General features: G+C 40.4%; 1 protein-coding gene across 4 annotated transcripts in view; it reads left to right on the forward strand.

Annotated features, from left to right (window-relative positions):
- LIFR (LIF receptor subunit alpha) overlaps positions 1-19,128 on the forward strand; it is a 54,596-nt gene that overhangs the window by 27,060 nt on the left and 8,408 nt on the right. For all 4 annotated transcript variants that reach the window (XM_062600625.1, XM_062600626.1, XM_062600627.1 and 1 more), the window contains 14 exons: positions 727-901; positions 1,242-1,511; positions 3,596-3,725; positions 5,590-5,753; positions 7,067-7,212; positions 9,559-9,724; positions 9,878-9,948; positions 10,372-10,585; positions 12,759-12,938; positions 14,579-14,680; positions 16,407-16,574; positions 17,212-17,373; positions 18,385-18,478; positions 19,048-19,126. In XM_062600625.1, coding sequence (XP_062456609.1) covers positions 727-901; positions 1,242-1,511; positions 3,596-3,725; positions 5,590-5,753; positions 7,067-7,212; positions 9,559-9,724; positions 9,878-9,948; positions 10,372-10,585; positions 12,759-12,938; positions 14,579-14,680; positions 16,407-16,574; positions 17,212-17,373; positions 18,385-18,478; positions 19,048-19,126 — 2,121 coding nt within the window. The remainder of the gene's footprint in view (positions 1-726; positions 902-1,241; positions 1,512-3,595; positions 3,726-5,589; positions 5,754-7,066; positions 7,213-9,558; positions 9,725-9,877; positions 9,949-10,371; positions 10,586-12,758; positions 12,939-14,578; positions 14,681-16,406; positions 16,575-17,211; positions 17,374-18,384; positions 18,479-19,047; positions 19,127-19,128) is intronic.

The following is a 19,128-nucleotide window of genomic DNA, read 5'->3' on the forward strand; positions in this document are numbered from 1 at the left end:
TGAAGTGAATCTTTATTTCTATCCCTGGTTATGGCACTGAGTAATCAACTTTTATTATCTTTTTGAAATAAATAGAAGTGTTAGTTCAAGTTACTGCAGATTTGTTCTTTAGAATAACTTACTGTTTTTTCACCAGTAAACCACTGGATTTCTTAACCTTACATTGTATGAAAGAATCTATTTTCCTATAGATTATATTTTTGGCAGGACATTAGACCATATATCACTGATATCCTGAGGGGCACCATGCAAGATCATAAATTAAACCAGTATTTGGAGAATGGCAACCTCAGTTTCCCCAAACCAATCTGTGACTATTTTGTAAGTTTTGGGAATGGAGAAAAGGGAAAATGTGTGACCTAGGAATAAAATTTAAAAGAGCTTCATTTCGTAAAAGTTGGAGCATATCCTTACCTGGGAGACACTGGGTCTGAGATTCAGTATATAATTTTTGAAATGTTTGGCCTGCTGCCTGCTCTCCCTCAAGTATCTGCCCTCAGGTATTTCTGGCTGATAGCCTACCTGACTGGTAGGCTGTTTTGCATCTTAGGCTCTTGTCCAAGTGAATTCACAAAGCAGCTGAAAGTGTTAGATGGGACAATCTGCCCATCTTTGGGGATTTTATGAATTAACACATTTTATTTGCGCATCTGTTGACACTTGCAAGATTGTGTATCTCTGTTAACTGTTTATAAACTATCTCTTTGTTTGGGGGAAACTTTGTAGGTAACTTACCATTCAAAACTGATGCATGAAAACACCATTCTGTCTTGGAACTGGACATCGGACATGCCTTTGGAGTGTACATCACACTATGTGAAGATTCGCTGTTACATTAATGTCACGGACTTTGTTGGCCACAAGGACTGGAGTGACTGGAGCCTGGTAGAAAAGGTTCCTGGTATGTCTGTTCACTTACCACCATATAGGCTTTGACTGCCTTATGAAGAGCAGCATGAAGTAGGAGGAAGAGTGGTAGGCAGTGGTGGCCTGTTGCTTTCAGGGTGTTCTGATTAGAAAAATAAGAATAACGTGCAATCACAGATTAATGAAACCTAGTAAACATAGATTTGTATGCACTGAAGCACTCCTGAGTCGTGTTTTAGCTGATTGGCACCATGTTTATTACACAGATGCAATTATAAAAGCAAACACCATGTTTATTACATAGATTGAAATTATAAAAGCAAACTGTTCATGGGCTGCTTCTTGTTTGTTTTCTGCTCTTCCTTCTTTGCTAGGAAAAGATACCGAGCTGAATGGGAGTGGGGTTTTTCCTCAGGACACTGTAGTGGCTGTAGGTTCAGATGTGACGATTTGTTGTGTCCATAAAGAAGGTCAACAGGTACAGCAGATGACTTATGGATCTGAAGAATACCCACTGATACGTCTGAGCAGTCGGAGCAGTGCAATCAGGGTGCTAAATGCCAGTGCTTCAGAGAGCAGTGGGACAAATGTAATATGTACACTGTCCAAAGATGAAATGGATGGAACTGTCTTGTTTGTAGGATGTAAGTATGATTACACTTACTAACCTTAGGAAAATCAAAATGGTTTTGAGACTCTTGGACTTCTGCTAGGAAACAGATGCTGTTCTGGCTTTTTTTTCTTAGCCTTTGATTTCTGAGGATGAACAACGATTTTAGCAGTGTTCCTTCACGTTTAACTGACTTCACTCTGCAAGCTCTGCTGAGGTTGGAAGGACAGGGAGGTACCTGTGAAAGTAGCTGTGAGATTCTCTTAGAACCTGGCATAGTGCTACTCCCCTTGATCTCTCTTCCTAAGGCATTGCTTTTTGTTCCAAAACACTTATTAGTTTATTGCATTTGGATATTTGTCCTCGGTTTCCATTAATTTGTATTTATATCCATTCCAGTTTGGTCCTTGAAAAGGCAAGAGTAAGAGCAAGAATTATGGGGGGAAAACATTCATTTACCAGTCAGTCAAGTAAAGACAATAAAACATTTAGATTTGCAGCAGCAGCAGATCCTCATCCAAGGCAGTAGCACTCTGGGAGCTCATTACTGCAAAGGAGCCCAGCTGACAATTCATCTTTCCTGGAAAATCTTCTGAGCATTCTTTTAATACTTTCTTTAAAATGTTTAAGATACTAAATCACTGTGTATATTTCTGTATAACCTTGCAAGCCTCAGAAATGTCTTCCAGATATAGTTACTTTCAACAGTTTGTTTTAAGATGTGTCTAGTTCTTCTTTCCCATAACTGGTCACAGCAGAGTTTTGTGCATTTCCCCCAGCAGTAGTTGAGAGAATTGCCTTATTCCAATAGCTGCCCATTGGAATAGCTGTTTCACATTGCAGACACCCACCTTTGAACTTAGGGTCCTTGGGGGGGTCAGGGAAAGAAGAGAGACTACGCTTATTTTGAAATTGTTTCTAATTCCAGCCAGTACCTCCTATCACTGACTTTGCATATCAAATGTGTGATAGCAAATGCAAAAAGGAACCTTGCTTTTTTTGGATTCTCAGTGAGCTGCCATTTTTACATTGTGTACTTTTCTGGAGAACTTTTATATGTAAGCAAATGAATAAAAGTAGTAACAATCCTGTGGAGGACAGTGAAGCATACACAGGGTTTCCCATACAGCAGTTTCTGAGGATTTGGGATATAGTAGAGTCTCTTTGCTGCCAGTATTTTCTCTTGTGGCACCTAGTTAGTGGGAAGGGAGAGGTCTTGTCAGAATGCTTTTTTTGCTGAAACATTCAATTCCTCTGTCTTCTGTTCCCCAAATGTGTATACATACCACCTTAGGTAGCCTAGATCTGGCAAAATAAACGTTCCTCTTTTTGGCTGATTGCTCATAATTTGAACTAAGCTAGCTACTGTTGCCTCTTGTGTTTGTGCCTTTTCTCTACTGCAGGTACTTGATATTATTATGCCACTTTTTGAGGGACAGTGTATGAGTCTTGAAAGAAGGGCTGTGTACAGCCTCATATCATCATGGCTACCCTATCCCTGCTGGGAGCACTGTCCATCTTCTCCAGGAAGGCAAATAACAGTGCTGTAGTCTGGGATTCAAGGATAAGCCTTAAAAGAAAAGGGAAGATGGGTGTTTATGAAGCAACAGCAAAGAGAACGAGCTCTACAGGGCTTGCCTCAACTTTCAAATACAGGGTGGAATTGATACTAAAGGGAACTTCTCCTTGACGTGACTTGCTTAGAGAATTCAAAGCACCGGGCTGGCACATGGCAAATGTGACGCACGGCTGACAGCACTCCTAAATTGCTCAGCAGCTAAACTGACGCTCAGAATTTTGGAAGTGTCTTGGCACAATTTTACTAAAATGCTTCCAGCTCAGTGCCTGGAGCTTGTGAACATATTTTCATGTGATTTACCAGATTATCCACCCACTTAGAAGCCTAGAGTCAAGTGTTAGTCAGTTGGGGCTGATAATAGTTATTCATGGGTTTAATTTGAAGCATATTATTTATATGGTTGAAGAGTAACTTTTAGCATGTGCTTGTGAGGCATGCAATCTAGACCCAGCAGAAAAACTCTTAAGTGCTAATGGTGATGCTTTCAGGAAGCTAGCAGCCTGACTGTTGCACTGTTCTGGCTTCCTTTTATACTACAGATGCGCCTGATACTCCCCAAAACCTCAGCTGTGAAACATCCAACTTTCTGACAGTAAAATGTACCTGGAAACCAGGCAGACCCAGCGGACTATATGGAAAACGAAGAACAATGTACAGTTTATTAGACAGGTAAAACAATTCAGCATTGAAAAGAGTAAAAAGATAGAACTTGAATATATCCCATGCTGCTTCTGATCACTGCTCCATGCCTGCCTCTCATTTAAATGAGATAGTCTCAATTTTTAGAACCTAAAATGCTTTTCAAAAGTTTATGAAAGATGGGATTAAAGTCCAAAAATACTCAAGAACTCCAGTCTAGTTTTGCAATATTTGCAATGAAGGTTAAAGATGATTTTTTTTTCTCAAAGACTTAGGCCCTTATGCACTCACAACAAAATAAATGGCTTAGTGCATCAGATTTTTGCCAACAGATGGATAAGACCAATGTGAGGTTACAAGGAGGTGGTGGGAGTCATTAGGTAACTTTTTTTTGTATGCAACGTCTGTCAGGTAATCTGTCAGATGTTCACTGAGGAACAGTTGAGACAGACGGTGGAGCATTTTCCAAATGCTGTTAGTGAGCATGGGGAAAAATAGCAATAAGCCTACTTCTACTCCCCACCACCCTAGCATCAAGAACTATGTAGTTCAGAACAAGCGAAGTATGTGTTGTCTGGAAAATATTGAAAGGGACAGATAACACTGGCACTGTCTGCAGAATGAAATGAAAGCTAGTGTCGCACTGGATTATATTATGTGCTAGGCCATGTATAGCCTTAAAAGTGAAGAATCATCATTTTGGAATTGCACTTGTAGATGGTATTCTTTCGTGGTTGTGATTAGAATTTGATGAGGAGTGGACAAAATTCCCATGGTGAGGAAGCTTCCCGATAATGCCAAAGGAACAATCAGGGAAGAGAGCCAGGAGGCCTGAGTCACAAAAACCGAGGGAAAATGGAATTTAATGGTGGCTTTTAAAGCAAGTCAGAGCGAATGAGGATGGAGCTATGGTCATGGACACTATTGCTAAAAGTCATTTGTTAGGGTGCAAAGAGGTGGGGGAAACAGAGCAGGTATTCAAAGGAAAGGCGCTCCAGTCACTGTCTGCCTATTTTCAGATCATACATGTGAGGATATCACTCAGAGTTGTTTTGCTGATCCCATAACTGTGAGGAGATGGATGTGATGCATCAGGATGAATATTCTCATCCTGTTTTTTCAGGCCATGCTGATTTTTTCAAATGGAGAGCGTGAGGTGGAGAGAGTTCAAAGCTCAGCTAGAATACAGCAAGAATGCCCAAAGGAAGATATTAAATCTTTGCTACTGAATGAGAGGTTTATGCAGATTGTAATTAAAGCAACTTACGTATACATATGCACACATGTGCACATATGAACACACACACATATATACACATATAGTATATATACACGTGTGTACCTTTGATACACGTGTATGCCTTTGAAGACTTTGGTCTTGGCTGTTACCAGACCACCTTTCCTGCTTTTGATTTGGAAATAGCTAGAACTGGTGGAAGTATCCCAGGTGACAAACTAGTTTAGAGCTGACAGGGCTGATGGAAAGATGTTATGTATGACCCATCCGCTTAGGTCAGAAAGCAGTAAATGATATACTTTACATGCAAATGTATGCTGATCTGAACAAAGATACTTCTTTAAATCAGTCTTAGTTGTGACTTGTGAGGTGGTTTTACAGGACCTACCTGTTTTCCAGGCTTTTGAGAAGTGAGAGGATGGAAATATTATGCTAGTGGAAGAGGAGAGTTTCACGTGAGAACAGGGCAAGTCATGACTGATGCCACTTTAACCTGCGTTATGGTGTTAGATATGCCTCTGCAATCAAATCATTGTGTAAGCCGTGTGCCAGTGAACCCATCATTCTTTACTGTGTTTTCAGTGTGGATTGCTGATTATTGCTAGAAATTGTCTTGTTCAAGAATTAAGGTGTTGTTCCTCCCACTTCACTTCATAGAATATCTGGTAAAAATGTTTCATGTGATGTAAATGACATGAACGGAGAGCGTGTCTGTGGCTTCCCTGTGAAGGCTGATCAAAAAACCTACAATTTCACATTAGGCGTCTTCAATCCTGTCGGGCAAACAGAGTCCTCAATTTCGGTTGATTTGTTTCAGAGAGGTAAGACTTAAGAATTACAAAGATGTGCTTACCGGGAGCTAACCAGTTGTTTAAGTTCAGAAGATCTGTAACATGCTGTGCTTACTATTATTTTGTTCTGTTGTCATCGATGTCTTGCACTGTTCCGTAATTTGAACTTAAAAGAAAGCTTAGGACATGACCTGTGGCAAAAAATAGGTGTGCGTGGAGATGCCATGTCTCCACAGCCGTGCTACCAGATTGGATACAGTGCTGTGGGGATAATGCTACTGCAATCTAATGATTAGCCAAGGGCTGTTTACACATTACTTCATGTTCCAGTAAGCATCAATCATTAAAATTTAGGTGTAACTTTATGAACTGTGAGTGACCCCATATTTCAGTGCCTGCTTATAGGGCAAGATCTTACAAGTTTACTTTTGTAGGATTTGGAGCCTAAAAAGGTGGTGCTAAAAGGGAATAGCAGTACTGTTGCAGCCATGATCCTCTCCTGCCATGGTCTGTTGAAGGAAGTAATATCCTTATTAGACTCCCATATATGAGGAAAGGGAGATGACGACCTCCTTTCTGGTACATATTCCCTTCTTCCCCTGCCCTGTTGTCAGCCTCCACAGACAAACACAGCCATGGATTCAGGGGTTCCTAATGGTTTCAGTATTCAGTCATTCTCTGACAAATTAGTTTTTTCTTCAAGGAATTGCCTTTTTTTTTTTTGTCCATTTCCTAATTACAACTGAGATTAGAACTATCAGAGTCAATTGACAAGTCCTGCAGAAGCATCATTTGTTTCTGTTAATTATAAACTGAGCTTTTTTACACCCAGTAGGTACGACTGCTGTTTCCTATTAGATTCCTTTGTTCCCCTCGCTGTACAGTTAATTCCCAATATAGAGCACACCTTTGCTTAAAGGTAACTGGGCCAATTCTAGCAGTTGAGTTTTCTCTAATAGCTACAATTACTATTGAAATATTGCATAAAGAGAGTTTTGGGGAGGAAGAGGTTGTTCAGGAGTTCTGCCCTTCTGAGTCTGCAGATTGTACGTCCTAAGTTAAAGAGTTCATGGTGAACAAGATTGGGTTAGTTTCATGTATCACTGTGGTCCTCTGAAATTGCCCATGTTCCAGGTAATTGCGCCTTTTAAAAAAAAAAAAGATCGGTGAAATGTTTTTGTGAGTTGCCAACTTCTCGCAGGTGACTTCATAGCACCAGCTGTCCTAGTCGCTAATCAGATAACTTATTTGTCTTTCTGATTCTCTTGGTTCTTTTAAAATCTGATTTTTCAGAGCTAAACTTTTTTTCTTAGAACTGAGGTGTTTTTTCTTTAATTTTTAAGTTCATCCAGAAACTCCAGAAAAATTAACTGTTTTTGGGAACAGTCCTACAAGTGTCCATCTGCGTTGGTATATAAATGGCAGCTTTACTGACATCCGGCTTCTCTGTCAAATTGAAATTAGCAGCAGTCACTCTGAGCAGAAACTGGTAAGAACTGCTTTTAGTGGAGTTTGGTTTGCTCAAATGTTGATCTTTTTCACTGAACTAATAACACTTGACATTCTTTTCATAGCTTCATTCTGATCATCTTACTAAATGATTAATGCGGTAATGACTAATTAGTAGTCTGACATCTCACAGTAGATGACTAAAGTCCATTTACTTGAATCAAGAAGAGTTATAACCTATTGTTGCCTGCTTTGTTTTGTTTGGTTAGTTTTAAACAAATGGGAGAGAAGTCAATTTAGCAGCCACATTATTTGGTGCATGGAGAAGGTGCATAGTGTTTTATACTGCCCCTTTACGAAATGGTTCTTGTGCTTTGTCCTTCATGATACAAGCTGTACCAACACACGCTAGTTCCCAAGGTGTGCTGCTGCTCTGCAGACTTCCACAGTGGTAGTTTCTCATTGCCTTTTGCAATCTGTGGTTCATTTTCCCCCTCCGCCCCGGAGAACGTTGCAGCTGCTCGCTGTCAGCGGTTAACATGCACGTGGCTGTAATGTCGAGTTGCTAAACCTGCTTGCATGTCAATGGTGACAGGATAGGGAAGGATTCTCCCGTTAGGCATATGAGTAGGCAGTCCCGATGAAGACTTCTGCATCTGGAGAGAAGATGGTATTTCTGGGTAGAGCTCAGATTTCCAGCATGCAGGCTTAGAGCTGCCTTGGTGTGTCACTGACTGGAGCTGCGTGTTGACGCTGCAGACCGTCAAAGGAGCAGAGGGTACTGATTCAGGCACCAGCATCAGATGCCGAGCGTAGGTGCTGGGAGTATATCTTCTTCTTCTTCCTTATTGCCTAACTTAGCACGTGGGTGATCCGTTTGTTGGGGAAGACCGATGGCAAAACTGCTTGTTCAGTTGGCCCAAGGTCTGTACTCCGGCTCTGTGTTTGCACATTCAGATGATACATCTCTGACTAGCTCAGCTAGGCTCACGCTGAAGTACCTGGTCTCAGGGCACAGAACATAGCCTGAATTTGCAATCTGAATACATTGACCTCAGAGGCTGCTTAGTAGGATGCTTGTTTCTCAGTTGGATTTTAGCAACCGAGCTGTTACTCACTTAGAGTTAGTTGCCTACCAGGGAAAGCCTTGAATGTCCGTCCAGCCACAGAAGTGATGCGGCTGAGACTGAACCTGATCATTAGATACGCTATCCCTAAGATAACAGGGCAGGAGTTAAGGCATGCTCTGTACAGAGGGGGTTTTAAAATACTATTGGAGCGCTTACAGTGTGTGAGCTCTTACATTTTCTCTGTAATCAAATGTGTTAAACAGTACCCAGAGATTAGGCACTGCAAAGAAAATCATGGCTATCTTGGGAATTAACAGGAGAAGGAACTGGCTTTGAGATGTGAATAACGGCTCTGGCAGATGAGCTGTGTTGGGTTTTGGTGTGGTAGTTTGAGAGAGCAGCAGCAGCAGTTTGTGTGCTCCCAGCAGTTACTCCTGGAGCGGTTGTGGCCCCTGGAGCAATCAGCGGTGAGAGCAAACGCCGATGCGTCGCCCGCCCCCGGCTCAGCTTAAATTGCCAGCAAGGTGGATTGCACAGCTCTGTCTAGCCTGGGTCGCACGGGACGAAGCTTGGGGCACATAGTTGCTCGTGAACGCTGCTACTGGTTCGGTAGTCTGGGGCTATGGGAGATGGTGAGGTCTTGGGCTGCCACAGCGATTCACCTCACTCGCCTCTACCAGAGCCCTCCATTACAGATGCTTTTGAAACACAGCACACAACTTTATAAAAGCTTTTGTAATACTATGTTGTCTCTCGTTGCTTAATAATAATAATAAAAAAACCTCTGAGTCTTCTGTAATGAAAAAAGTAGCGGTGCAATTGTTATGGGGTTTTAGATGGCATTTTGGGGACATTTTCAGAAGCTTTTCCATCCATGTGAGAGACTGTTGACTCTTTGATATTTTTCAGGTTGTTATTTAACTTCAGAAATTACAATTAGTTGCAGCTGAAAATTTTTTGGAGTCCAGTTTTTGGCGGCTGTGATGCACGTTTGTTATAATTAGATGCAATAAATATATTCCCAGGCTTAGAGTTTCTTTAGTAGCCATAGAACTTAAATACTCCCTAGACTTGCGCCATTTTAAGAGTGATTAGTACTGTGAAATAGATGTGAATAGAGATCACTTGGGTAAGACATACTGTTCTTCAGAAGAAATAGGACTACTAAGAGGGCTGTGGTAAGTGTCTTGCTCAGACAGTCTTCACTGTGCTTCTGTGCATGTGTTTTAGGAAAAATATCACCTTTTTAGGTGTTAGGACTTTCAGTATAATCTAAGTAGAAAAAAAATCATGTCAGTTTTATAAATTTTTAACAGCACAACGTCTCCATGCCTGGTCGAAAATACTCAACTTACACAGCTCAGCTGAATGCATTGCACCCATATACCAAATATGAGTTCAGGGTGCGCTGTTCAGCTGCTGACCATTTCTGGAGATGGAGTGATTGGAGTAGAGCAGAGGAACACACAACGTTGGAAGCCCGTAAGTCTATTTAATTCTTTGATGATAAAATATTGAAGTTGTCAAGTCATATTTTAAAAGTTGCAGGAAGGGAAGCTAATATTTTGTTTGATAGATATTAAATTGTCTTTCACACAACTTATTAAAAAAAAAAAAAAATCTCTTTTGTCTTAGCTCCTGCAAGAGGACCAGATGTCTGGAGAGAGAGATGTCCTTCTGGAAGAAGTCTAAAAATCTTCTGGAAGGTAGGATAGGAAACTTAATGTTTTAAAACATTGTATAATCTAACTCTATGAAAATAATATTCTTACACATTTATAAATGGGTGAAGTTTATAGTCAGTAAATAAGATTATTTTTCTTAACTCTTTCTAGAATTGTTCCTTAAGACAAATATTTTTCCCCAAATAAGAATATGATGGAAGTTTTATATTTAAAAAGAAGTGTTATTGAAAAATTTGATTTGAGAAGAATTTCACCTGAAGAATTAAATTTTTAACATATCCTAGGTAAAAAATAAAAACTTAGGAACTTAGATCTTCATTCCTAAAATCACATTCTATTAGCTGTCTTTTCTACCTGGTAGTCCTATGTGTTAAGACTCATAATCCTATGTCTCTCTCTGTTTTTTCCATTTTGTTTTTAATGCACTCTTTGACTGCTTCATAGCCGTTGTCCCTTTCTGAAGCCAATGGAAAAATAGTGTCTTATGAAGTGTCATGCTACCTGCTAGATACACCGCTGCAGCATAAAGAAGTCGCTGAACCCTCAAACAGTACTGAGATAAAGCTTGGAAGAAATGATTGTGTAATTAGCGTTGTAGCCAAAAATCATGCAGGGTTATCTCCTCCTTCGAAGATAACGAGCGTGGACCTGCCGAGCGGTGAGTGCTCACAGCAGAGGTCTAAGCGCCGTCTCAGCTTGGGGAATATCTGGGAAAGCTTGTTTGTTAAAATATAGGATGATGCATGCTTTGCTTTGATTTGGAGAGTTTATTGAACCCAAATCTCCCTGCAGTGCCCTGCTTTTGGTGCTGTGTCTCACCAAGTAATCATGCTGATACTGCACGGCTGATAGTGTGCAGTGTCTGCAGTGCAAAATCTTGCACTTGCCTGGAGACTTCCCAGGAATAACAAGGGTGAAACTAAGTCATTGACACGGGTTGGTCTCTGATGCTTAGGGAGCCCGATTTGTTCTGCAAAGTGATGTAGCTGAGACAGATAATGATTCTCATGAAGATGCTTTTACAGCTCTTTTTGAGCAAAAAGAGAACTAGATTCTGGAAGTTGTGGAGATGTCCCTAGTACAGGTCTGTGGTGTGGGACAGACGATGGCAGCTGGAGCTTTGCAACTCATTTGCAGCTTTCACTTGAGAAGAGCTCCTGGAAGTCTGAGGTTCCCTTTGGTGTTACCCAGCTTGTACTCACAGAAGATTTGCTCCCAAGTTGGTACAGGAATTATCTGAGTCACTGACTGGAGTCATGAAACATGACTCATTCACCGAACTGCATGACATTTCTACCCAAACAGTCTTTTCTGGCTGCTTCCTGTGTACAGTCTGTAAATATTTCAAATGTCCATAAGAGAGCAATGGCTCTGAAGCTTGAGATCTACTCATGAGGTTTAGTGAAAACTGAAAACACAAACAGAGGATACTCTGTCTTAATGCATCTGTCACTGTCTCTGAAAAGTGCTCTGCAGACAGTCAGGGTCATATAATCTGTCTGTCACAGGCTCCACTGCTACAGTAGGTAGCACTGGAGTGCTGGTCGTTATTTATAGCTGCAATCTGAAGTAGTAGAAATACACCAAAAAGAGCAGAATACTGCTTATTACTGTCCTAGGTGAATCTCTGATCTTCTGACTCAGGATATAATATTTAGTATGGTGAACTTAAGCATTTTTAGAGAGTGTGTGTTCACTGTCCATGGAAAGTCTTTCCTGTAAATAGGAAAACTAAATCAGTTTAATTAGAAGTATACTGTCTTCCAGCATCATAGAAATATGATTTCTCTGGATGCATAATAGCTTTTGGGGGGGGTGGAAGTATTGAAGTACTTCTGGATTTGTCTTTGTTTAACCATATGTGTCTTTCTGGCCATGAGCAAACTAGAATAGGATTAAACACTTCAGTATATATTAAAAATGTTTAGAATTATGCAGTCCTTCAACATTCACAGCAAATCTGTGAGAATAAAGTTTTCACAACACTGCTTTTTAAAAATTGCCCTTTCCCTTCAGCCTCCCATGGTTTAGGACTTAATAACATGAAAAAATTGACTCAGTAGGGGATCATAAATGAGAACATTGAGAGGAAAAAAAAAAAAAAAAAAAAAGGAACTCTGAGATTGTTTCTGAAGATCTGTCATGGGGCCCGCGGCTGTTGTAGTGGCCTTTGGAAAACATCCATGAGCTCTGCAGGACCCTTCCTGACATACAGCCATAGAGGGAAACTACTGGAATGAGATGTTGTTCTCTGATCTCATGAGTTCAAGGGCAGCTAAATCTTTAATAACCAGAAATTAAAAAATTAACTGAAGGCAAAGCAGAGGATTGTTTGTGTGTTTTTTGTTTGTTTTGTTTTGTTTTTGTTTGTTTTTGTTTTTTTTTTACCCTTGGTGTCTCCACAAAGCTTAGCCCCACTGGGGACTTGTCTTTTGCTGTTGGTTCTCAGTGAAAAATTGTTGTCTGTGCTGGGCAAAAGAAATACAAAGCAAACTTAGATGGAATGACAGGAGGAATTTGTAGCTGGAGGCCCCTGCCAAATTGGTGTCAAGTCAGATTTGAGCCTGACATCTATGGTAAATGCTTACCTGAGCTGCAGCACTTCTCATCATCCTTCTCAAGCCTGGCTGTGGGATTTGCTGCAGGCTACGTCTGATTTCCAGCACTGCAGAACCGAATGCACCGCTTTGAATTTCACAGCACCGGGAGCACGCTCCTTGTTCTTAGAAATGACTGCGGTTCATAAAGCCTGCGTGCGTGGCTGGATGGCTTTCTTGTAGCACAGATAAGTGTCTGCTCTCTGATGGGTTTTTGTGTCATCTTTGTTGTAGACAATGTCAAAACAGAGCGGGCCGTTGCGCTGGGGAATGGAATTTATATTTCTTGGAATTCTTACCCCAACGTGACCTGTGGCTACATAGTAAAATGGTGTCATTCATCTGGGTCTGAGCCCTGTAGCGTGGACTGGCAGAAATTTCCTTCAAATACAACAGATGCAGTGATAAAATCTGGTAAGTCAGAAATGAGAATTTTTGAGTCTTTCTGATTCAGAGATTGAACAACAAGTGGAATGAGAACATTACCAATATTATAGATCCAGGGTTGTTGTGTTGCTGTGTACTTGTGTATATAAATGAACCTCTTCTTGATACTGTGTTTATTTTGATTTCTTATGCTGCTCTGCCAAATCCAAATATTCAGTCTTGATTTAACTGTTATCATCCTATTTTATTAACTGTTTTGAAATTACCTTTTCTAACTACACATAAACTTCCTCATTCAGCCCTAAACTTCCTAAAATTTCCTAATGCATAATAGTTAATCTAGAGTTTTGAATTTTATTCAGATGCTAAACATAAACTGTGCTGCTTGGGACAGAGGAGAGACTTATCTGTTGTTTTTGCACGAGGCAGATATTTTTAAGTGTGAGCTCCATGTGTTGGCTTGCTGTCAGCAATTGGAATTTCCTGGAACAGGGCACATTCCAGGTCTCTAGATGCTGGTGGGCAGGTCAGGGAAATGAAACTCAGCTGTGGTAAGACTAGTAGGAGCGGAAGAGGAAAGAGAGGACTCAAAGATGTAGGATTTTTCTTTGCTTCCTCAGAAGGGTATTTATTTGCTTTTTAGAAGAGTTTAGGATGTAAAGTCTCCATCAGAGAAAACAACTTGGAGCTGTGTATGTGAGGGGAGGACAGGAATTTTGACAGGGGGCAATATGTTGTTCTTAATGTAATTGCAACACCTCATCCATGTTGGTTTTGTTTGCATTGGCTATAGCTTGCTTTTTCTAAGCAGGCAGTACTGTGTTTGCCCTAGGGTGCGTGGGTCTACTTCTGAGCATTTTGCTGGGAAGTTTCTTGCAGCAGGTTGTAGGAGCTGCCAGGCTGCTAGGGGAAGGATTAAACTAGTAAATTCAGCTCTGTGCTTAATCCTGCAAGGAGACTCTTTCAGGCTGGACCTGAGCTCTTGCAAAAACACGCTTGAGTGCTCTAGTGGGCCACAGTGGCATCCTGTTTAGCGGGGAAAAAAAGGATAGATGATCAATTTGAAATTATTGTGTGCCTTTGACTTGAGGAAATCACAGAATGGGGTAAATTATTTGTACATCTGATACCAAACACCTAGGCCTCTGTTGAAGACATAGAAAAGGGAGGTTTGAATATCTGTTTTGCAGAGTCACATTTCAGACTCTCTTTTGTTGTTGGAAAGCTTCAGTATCACTTTTGAGAGTTCTCTGAATTACTTTTGTGCTGTTTCTGTAATAAGCCTGTGTATTTTAAAGATGCATTTGCATTTTTGAGTAATCAGGATCTATGTAGGTGCTGTGGGAGGCAACAAAAGGGATTGTTTCTGTAACTTCATAGTTTGTGTTTCCTTGTGGAAAAACTTAATGTAATTTGAGTAGATTATTTTATATTCTATTTGTTTAGAACTGAAATTGCTCTGAGAGCTAGACTTTTTTCTTTACTGCCTCTAAACTGTGTCTAATGGCATAGCTTTTATAGGAATTACTGATGGGGATAGTATTGATACCTAACACTATGGTCTAAAACTTTTTTTTTTTTAATATGTACTTAAATGCATGCATCATCGGAAAGCTAAAAGCATCATTCTTCCTAAGTCAAATCTTGACAATGATTTTCTCTTGTAGCACTGTTTAGACCTGGTGTGCGATACAACTTTTCTCTATATGGCTGCAAATCCAGTGGATATCAGTTATTGAAGAACATAACTGGGTATATGAAAGAGCTGCGTAAGTGTACTTTATTGTTCAGAATCATTACAAAGTAAACTTAAACTGTGCCTATTTTTAGCTCAATGTTAGCAGAAGATTAAGAACAGAATCCCTTTATAGTACCGTTGACTTCTGCAAGTCCTTCGTATAAAACTGCATATAGTTCTCTTCTTAGATCCAGTTATCTTTCAGTTTCTGTACAACACCCATTTTTTTCTGTGCTTTTGCTTCAAATACAAAGTGCTGTGCTATTGAGTTGAAACTCTCTGAATGGATTGCCCTCCTTTTTCTTAAGAACTCCTGTTTGGAAGTTATGAATGCATGGGGTGTGCTTGCTTTCTCTCCCCGCCATGCACACACCTCACATCCCCATCACAGCCCCTGGGCTGAACCACCTGCATGGTTTGTGTGCAACCTCAGATGTCTGCAGCAGCACATTTGCATTTCAAACCAGGCACCTTGTGGTTATATGAAAGCAGCCGCTTGCAGTTCTCGGCACGCGCTCTCCCTGTGTCCTCCAGCGTGCTCGGTTGCATAGGGTGTCGCAGAAGCTCGCTCCGCAAACGGCGACGTTGCAGAGTTGGAGGCACAGGCGTAACCTGAACGACAAGCATGGGATCACTTGCCCAGGAAGGGAAGGAGCTTTTCCTGATTTGTCAAATCAAAGTAAACTTCTGAGCAGGTGTGGTACAACTCAGCAAATCTAAGAGATGTCCCCAATGTTGCTGATGAAATGCACTTCTTACACCATTTCACTTTGAAGTTTAACGTGTTTTTGCTGGAATAATTTGCTTGGAAAATAAGCTGATCGCATAATCTGAGCCTGTGGAAGTACCCTTGATTATTTCGTTGTTAGAAATGAAGATGAGATTCAGGCAATTTTATTAAAAACTCAACTTTCATTTGTATCTCTTTAAAAATCCTGAACAGTTTATTGGGAGAAGGGTTTTCATATGGGTTCTTAACAGAATTGGAAGCTTTCAAGATTAAAGAATTTGGAGTGGGGGGGAAATCCACTGAATGCTGAAAAGAAGCTTATTAGGAATTGAGAAATTTATTCACTTTGCTGAAGAGTGCAAACCTATTCTAAAACTTCATATTTGCCTTGGACCAATAGCCATAAGGACAACATGGATGTCTTAAACATGAGTTCAGCTTCGGAAGATGGACACAGGTCGGTAACAGGCATCAGTTGATGTCTGTCGTGTGACTGTACACAATATCTGCTGTGATACTTTCAATGGGATCTAGATACTGGAATAGGGATTTGCAATGCCTGCTGAGACTAATTCATTTAAGCTGAGGTAGATCTCCTTGATAGGAATGTGAACTTCATTTAATTTGAATACAAGCAATGTAGTCACGGAGATAAAGCTCTAAAAAAAATAAAGACTTCAGTTTGCCTGCTCTGAATGCTTATACCAACTTTCTGGGTTTGTTGCAGGAAGAGGGATAAATTACACATGTGTCTGCCAGAAGGCTGTTTAAGGAAATGTTTTTTCATTCAGCTTCTGTTGGTAGATAATATGCGGGAATTACTGATAAGGAGACAGACATCCTGATCAATTTGTAGGATCACCTACTCAGTTTTTTTCACATGTCCTTGAGTGTGAGAAGAATATTTGGGAGAAAGCTGATCATACTAGTTCTGAAATAAAATTGCTGCAAAACTTACTTGGGTTCAGCATTTAATGAGAGTGTGTTAGTTTCTTACTAACTTTCTCCTTTATAATTCTCCCTGCAGCTCCGAAACGTGCACCAAATTTTACCGTAGAAGAAACATCTTCAGATTCGATATTGGTAAAATGGGAAGACATTCCTATTGAGGACTGTCAGGGTTTTCTAGAGGGATATCGGCTTTCCTTTGCAAAAGGTGAAAAAGATGCTTTAAAGCCTAGGCTTTCAGAATCAGGTAGGTGAAATCTGTAGATTGCAACTTCCCTGTTCAAGTCTTATTTTATTCCCTAGTAGTTTAATCTCACTTGGAGGGAAGAGGAAGCAAGGTGTCTTAATTACAGTTCGGTTGCATTACTCGGTGACGGAATTGGCCCCTGGTATATGACAAAGGCATTTGGAAGATCAGCAATTTGTGTGGGCAGCACAGTTATTCTTTAATACAAAGCAAAAGTTGGAGAAAGCACTGACTCACCGAGGCCATAAAGCTGTGCAGTGACTAAGTGACAGTGTGACACACTGCCCTCTGTACAGATTCACTGGCTAGAGGACAGGTGGGAAGTTACGTGGCTCTATTTAATCGGGTATGTTCTTCCAGTACCCATCCTGTAAGGGCACGTCTGTGCAGAACTGAAGCCCAGCTCATTAACTTAATAGGATAAACCTGAGTGTAAAAACCAGCCTACGGCAGCATCACACGCACCATATTGTCCCCTGCTGAGCAGCATTCCTGGGATCCTCTGCTTCTTTCCTTTCCAAAGACTGTTCTGCAGGCTTAATATCCTGATCTTCAGAAATTCCTGCTTCTGCCGAGGCTGTTTTTGAGAAATCCCCTCTTACAAGTTATTCTCTTCTTGCTTCTTGCAAACAAACAGGGAATCCAGAGCTTAAAGTTAAGAATATCACTGACTTAACAAAAAAATCTTTGAGAATACTTGATCTTCAAGGCAAAACAAGCTACCAACTGGACCTACAAGCCTACACTGCTGGTGGGATGAGCCCTCCAAATAGCCTCTACGTGGTGACAAAGGAGGATTGTAAGTTAAATATCCCTGTTACTAGTATCCTTTAGCACAGAGGCTGTACAATGTACGTAAAGCTGAGATTACTTTATCTGATCCCTTCAAGTAGTTTGAGCCTACAGCCTACTTTTCATTTTAATTTATTTAGTTGTTTATTTTTAAATATAAAAAAATTCTGTGAAGAAAAAAAGAAAGGCATTCCTTTTATAGCTACTATGTAGTTCATGGTAATGTATTCAAGAAAAATAATTCTCAAACTACTTCTAGACATGGTAGAGTCTTAGCCTTTTCAAGCAGCTAGTTGTTTTTGTCAAGTTTCCCATGATGAATATCTGCTAATAAATGGTGGGAAGAAAGGCAGTATGGAAATATTTACCAGTTTCAGAATTATAAACAGATGCCTCTCTGCTTTGATTTCAGCTTTATCAATCCCATGACAGAAACAAACCCAGAAAGACAGTTATAAAAAGAGATCAGCTTTGGGGGGTGAGAAAATTTTTAAAAATATCTTGTGTGGAGGGAAGGGTAAGCATCGGGCTGCAACGAACGTATATGAAAAATCAAACCTGAGGCATTTAACATCAGTGGAGCAAGACATTGGGAATGTATCAGAGTAAAGGCCTGCGATCCGAAGCACTGTAAACCAGATAAAAGGCAGCGCAGTTTGTATGATGAGTTGTTGGCCTTTAAGAGCCATGACCAGAATCAGTAACCTGAAAGTGTAATTCTAGTGCTTACTGAGAACAGAACGTAGGTGGCAATCATTTTTGTGTTGCGTATGAAGCTCTTCTCAGTTAAGCAATTGGAAAGAAATGTCTATTGATTTCTGCAGTTATCCCTGAATTGGCTCTTTTACAGATGGACTTCTGCTCTTTTGGCAAAGAACTGTATGGTATAGGTCACTGTAGACCTATAGATGAGTTTCTGGTTAGGTGAAATGGTCTCTGGTCTGTGGGAATGGTACAAAGCCATAAACCTTGCTGGTAACTTGGAGTATGTCTTTATTTTTTATTTCCCCCCCTCCAGCTGTGGGATTAATCATTGCAATCCTCATCCCAGTGGCAGTGGTGGTTCTACTTGGAGTAGTGGCCAGCATCTTTTGCTACAGAAAGAGGGAATGGTAAATGCCTGCATTCAGTTCTGATCTTCTTCTGGATGTGTTTGTTTCAGGGCTAGAGTTTTCTGTGTTTTGAGTTACTCTGTTTTCTCCAAATACCAAAAGATGTCAGTGAGGTTTACAGGCCTTCATTTAAGAGTAGGTGGCAAAAACACCTTGTAGAAGGTAAGGAAGGAACTGAGGTGGAGAGAAGTTGGAAAGAACTCATAGTTAGGAATGCAAAAAGGGTTGCAGGAGCCTGTCTCCCAGTGAGCACTGTTTATAAATACTCCCAAATATAAATAGGCTGGTGATATACTGTAATTTGTGACCCATCCACAAAGACTCAGGTAGACATTTGATCTTCAGCTTCTTGTAAATATGGCATTTCAAGCTCCCAAGTTAAAAGGAAAATGTTTGCTGTTCTTTCCATTAAATACTCGGTGAAACATGTAAATGTAATACACTAAAGCTTTATGCCAGATGTCTTGAGTACTCTGAATTAAAGAGAAATGTCCTGATTCCTTTATTGTATTGTGAATCTGTTTTGTAGGCCTGGTAACTTTTAAAAGTTCTTTCTTTCTTCATTAAAGGATTAAAGAAACATTTTATCCGGAGATCCCAAATCCTGAGAACAGTAAAGCACTGCAGTTTCAGAAGAGCATCTGCGAAGT

The sequence above is a fragment of the Rhea pennata genome, chromosome Z (assembly GCF_028389875.1).
Source record: "Rhea pennata isolate bPtePen1 chromosome Z, bPtePen1.pri, whole genome shotgun sequence".
NCBI lineage: Eukaryota > Metazoa > Chordata > Aves > Rheiformes > Rheidae > Rhea > Rhea pennata.